The sequence below is a fragment of the Poecilia latipinna genome, unplaced genomic scaffold (genome assembly GCF_001443285.1).
Source record: "Poecilia latipinna isolate Pla-1442-1.1 unplaced genomic scaffold, P_latipinna-1.0 Scaffold4463, whole genome shotgun sequence".
Classification (NCBI taxonomy): Eukaryota; Metazoa; Chordata; class Actinopteri; order Cyprinodontiformes; family Poeciliidae; genus Poecilia; species Poecilia latipinna.
In genome coordinates, this window is record NW_015117079.1 from 18,156 (window position 1) to 23,306 (window position 5,151).

Genomic DNA, 5,151 nt, shown 5'->3' on the forward strand with positions numbered 1-5,151 from the left:
GACACATATTATTTCTTAATGCTGGTCCACAGCACATAAAACGTATTTTTATCATGTGATTCCGGTGGGGCTGGTTTGGTATTATGCAAATGAAAAGAATCATGTTATAAAGTGTTGATCTGACGCTGTCAGCTGCAGAGGAGGAGAAACTCCCATCAGATCATCATCATCATCATCATCATGTTCTCTGTAGCTCTGCTGCTGCTGCTGGCTGCATCCTGTGAGTCTCACTGAGACAGAAACATTTACAGCATGATGACAGTAAATTGAATTAGTTGTTGGTAACAATACACTTTTAATGTGTTTCTCTACAGGTATAAAGTGTGAACAGCTGACACAACCAGCCTCTGAGACTCTTCAGCCAGGTCAACGTCTGACCATCAGATGTCAGGTCTCTTATTCTCTGAGCAGCTATGCAACAGCTTGGATCAGACAGCCTGCAGGGAAAGGACTGGAGTGGATTGGGTGGAAACATACTGGAGGTTCTAGCTACAAAGATTCACTGAGGACCAAATTCAGTATCGACTTAGACACTTCCAGTAAAACAGTGACTCTGAATGGACAGAATATGCAGCCTGGAGACTCTGCTGTGTATTACTGTGCCAGAGACTCACAGTGACACAAACCATCTGCAGAGCCGAACAAAAACCCCTCAGAACATGAACAGATGATATCAAACCACCAAAGGAGGAACTTTCAGTTCACTTTTAATCTCTGGAAACTTTGTCAACCTTATTTTGCTCTTTTGTAAAAACATTGCAGAAAATAAACTTACAATAAAAATATAGTTTTTGTCTCCTCTTTTTATATGTTTATATTTAAAATGAACAAACGCATTCCTCATTTGTGAGCACAGAGTTGGTGAATGAAGCTGATTCTGATTCAAAAAATTTAAACTGTTATATTTATAACGCAACATTCAAGGTGACATTGACTTAAAACATAATTTTATATAAATAATGTGTTTCAACTTCCACTAACAGGTTTATCAGAAACATTCAGTTGGCTGAAAAACATAATTTTTTGTCATCAACAATGATATAATACAAATATTATATTCTTCTTATTTGGTTTAATCAACACAAGCAGGACTGAAAACATAAAACATATGGAGGATACATGTACTATATCCTAAACTCTAAAACCCCCAATGTTGTTAAAATTGTTTTTCCTAAACTATACAACTACCTTTAATGGTCTGTCTGGAAAACATCAATAATTTAATGATTAACTCTAACTCATCTGGTTAATGTTTAACACAAGGGAAAAAAAGACAAACATGTTTAGTAAGCAAACATTGTGTTTAATAAAATGTAGGGTCCTGCACCGAACATCATGTGGCAATACAAGAGTGAAACATCCACCAAAAGATCCCAAACGCATAAAGATCAGATTAAATGTAATTCTTTAAACAATTTGTGTTCAAGTTTCATTATCGATGATTTCAAAATAACTGAATATGACAGTTTGAGTAGAAACAAGTGAAAACTGCTGTAAAGCTTTAAATATTTTGGTAAAACAGGAATCCACATAAAATTTTAAAAAATGAATTCAAATATGAAAATGTCTGAAAATAATCTGAAATAATTGTTCAACTTTGCTTTTTTTGATCAGATAATTTGTGTTTCTACTTCGAGAGGAGGAGTCAATGCAAATGCTGACAGCTCCATTTATACGTGTCTGTTAGTTTTAAGAGCAGCAGTGAATTAGTGGTGACAAATGTCTTCTACAATGATTAGATTTAAGGTTTTCCTTGCTGTTATCGTCTTGTCTGCAAACTGGAGTGGTAAGAACAGAGATGTTATTTTTACCAACACTGTGATTGATGAAAAGAGATGGTGGTGAGACAATCAATAATTATCTGTTTTTCTGCAGGTTCTGATGGTCAAACACTGACTGAGTCTGAATCAGTGGTTAAAAGGCCTGGAGAATCTCACAGACTGACCTGCACATATTCTGGGTTTAGTAGCGATCCTCATATAGCTTGGATCAGACAGGCGGCTGGAAAAGGACTAGAATGGATCGCTTTAATCTGGGATGACAGCAGCGGCATGTACTACTCTGACTCAGTAAGAGGCCGGTTCATCGTTTCCAGAGACAACAGCAGAAGTCAAGTTTATCTGCAGATGAACAGCCTGACAGCTGGAGATTCTGCTGTTTATTACTGCGCTCGAGAGCCACAGTGACACAGAAAGCAGAAACACTGAACAAAAACTTCACAGAGCATGAAAAATCTTACCAAGAAGCACCACAGGGGGGGCCCTAACAACAGTTTTCTTGATCACAACCAACAAATTTAGATTTACCAGAAACCGCCCACAGAAGAAATAACTTTGGGACTATTCTAAAGATTTAAACTCCATTAGAAATAGGTTTTGCATTAATATTTTAGATTAGATTTAAAAATAAACACAGACATCAATTCAAAGTAATCCTACCTGTAGAATGTTTGATATATCTTAATGTTTTTGTTTTAAATATAAAATACATTAACATTACAAAAAGTTGTGCACAGAACAAAAGGTGACGATACAATAGTTACACACTCTGTTAAAAACAGTTCATGTTATAGTTTATGATTTCCTGTTTCTCCAGATTTTCACCATCATGTGGTTCAACTGAAAATATTTTTGTTTTATTCTTCCACAAATACATCCATAAATGCAAATTACATAACAGGTGAGAAATAAAATATTTACAACAATTTATTTTCTTTTCCAATTTTATTAGTTGAGTTTTGTTTTAGAAAGAAAGCAGAAACTTTGATCAAAAACTGCTGTAATCATGAGTAGTTTTAACAAGAAGCACCACAGGGGGAGCCCTAACACCACTTTTTGTGGATGACTGTCACTCTCATCTCTCTGGTAGCTTTACCTATAATTAGATGCTACTCAGGGGCGGAGCTATAGGGTAGTCCTGGTGGTGGGAGAGGGGGGGGATGGAGGGGCACATTCAGCATTTCCACCTATACACGTGAAGGGCCCGGTCATTGGCACCAGCCCCTGACTTGTTCCGTGGCTGATGCTATTGATAAGAGTGTGGAGTCATTCTTTCCAGTCATGTGATGTAAAAGGTGGATGCAGCTCTTATTCACTTTTTTGTGAACCAGGTCAGATGACATAGAGCGAAAAGGACTGAATGGGTTTATCTGTTTCCAACAATTAACAAATAAAGCTTTTAATCTTTAAACTTATGACAGAAGTGTTTAATTGGTATTCTTCTCAGTGAAATATTACTGAATAACTGCTAACAGTGAATGTAAATGTTTCAGTCTGTTTGCAGAATTTTGAGTTTTGATGATGCGTAGATAAAAAAAACGCACAATGAATTCAAACATAAACAATCAGTATCTTAAAATAATTATTGATTATGATCGTTCCACTCTGACAAAATAATGAATCAACCATAACATTAAAACACGTTATTTAAAGACTTAATTTGCTCAGGATATTTATATATTTAAACTACACATTAATTCTCAGTTTCAAATAATGAAAACACATAATTAATTTAAGGACAATATAATTTCAAACTTACTATTTCTTAATGCTGGTCCACAGCACATAAAAAGTTTTTTGATCGTGTGATTCTTGTGGGGCTGGTTTGGTATTATGCAAATGAAAAGAATCATGTTATAAAGTCTTGATCTGATGCTGTCAGCTGCAGAGGAGGAGAAACTCCCATCAGATCATCATCATCATCATCATGTTCTCTGTAGCTCTGCTGCTGCTGCTGGCTGCTGCATCCTGTGAGTCTCACTGAGACAGAAACATTTACAGCATGATGACAGTAAAGTGAATTAGTTGTTGGTAACGATACACTTTTAATGTGTTTCTCTACAGGTATAAAGTGTGAACAGCTGACACAACCAGCCTCTGAGACTCTGCAGCCAGGTCAACGTCTGACCATCAGATGCCAGGTCTCTTATTCTCTGAGCTATGCAACACACTGGATCAGACAACCTGCTGGGAAAGGACTGGAGTGGATTGGGTATAGATATACTGGAGGCTCTAACTACAAAGATTCACTGAGGAACAAATTCAGTATCGACTTAGACACTTCCAGTAAAACAGTGACTCTGAATGGACAGAATATGCAGCCTGGAGACTCTGCTGTGTATTACTGTGCCAGAGACTCACAGTGACACAAACCAGCTGCAGAGCCGAACAAAAACCCCTCAGAAGATGAACAGATGATATCAAACCACCAAAGGAGGAACTTTCAGTTCATTTTACATCTTTGGAAACTTTGTCAACCTTATTTTGCTCTTTTGTAAAAACATTGCAGAAAAAGACCTACAACAGAAATATAGTTTCTGTCTCCTGTTTACATTTAAAGTGAACGAAAGTCAAAATTGAAAATGAATGAATTTCTGATTCAGAAAATTGAAACTATATTTAAATGTAACATTCAAGGTGACATTGACTTAAAACATAATTTTATATAAATAATGGGTTTTAACTTCCACTAAGTGATATGTCAGACACATTCAGTTTGCTAAAAAAATATTTTTTAAAAATTGGAGATGGTGAACTGACCTTTTACTGAGTTGGAGTAGAAGATGCCACCACTGCTGTACCAGATATAAGTGATCCATTCCAGTTATTTTCCAGCTGCTAACATTTTTTTGTCACTAACAATGATATAGTGCATTTTCAATTTATATTCTTCTTATTTGGTTTAATCAACACAAGCAGTCCAGTAGACATTAAATATGCAGAGGATCCATGCAGAAATTCTAAACTCTAAAACTTCTCAAACTATACCAATACATTTATGGTTCCCAGAACTATCTGGAATCCATCATTGATTTCATCTCTCACCCTGAGTCACCTGATTAATGTTTAACACAAGGAAAAATGAGACAAACATGTTTAGTAAGCAGTGTGTTTAATAAAATGCAAGCTTCTGCATAGAACATCATGTGGCAATATAAGACTGAAATATATCTACAAAAAGTTTCCAAAAGCAAGAAGATGAGATTAAATGTAATTCCTTAAACAATTTGTGTTCAAGTTCTATGTTGATTATGATTCCAAAATAACATGACAGTTTGTGTAGAATCAAGTGAAAACTGATGTAAATCTTTATATCTTTTGGTAAAACAGGAATCCATATCAAATTCTTTGAAAATGATTTAAAATATCAAAA

General features: G+C 35.6%; 1 long non-coding RNA gene and 1 gene segment (V, D, J or C); both read left to right on the top strand.

The window, feature by feature from the left end:
- The first annotated feature begins 1,716 nt into the window (after positions 1-1,716).
- Positions 1,717-2,186, top strand: LOC106942669 (uncharacterized). The gene is made up of 2 exons (XR_001423685.1): positions 1,717-1,786; positions 1,876-2,186. It is a non-coding gene; the product is annotated as an uncharacterized LOC106942669 (long non-coding RNA).
- Positions 2,187-3,705: 1,519 nt separating this feature from the next.
- LOC106942671 (Ig heavy chain V region XIG14-like) lies at positions 3,706-4,233 on the top strand. The segment is given in 2 exon segments: positions 3,706-3,748; positions 3,843-4,233. Coding segments are annotated over 2 exon segments (345 nt in total).
- Positions 4,234-5,151: the final 918 nt, after the last annotated feature.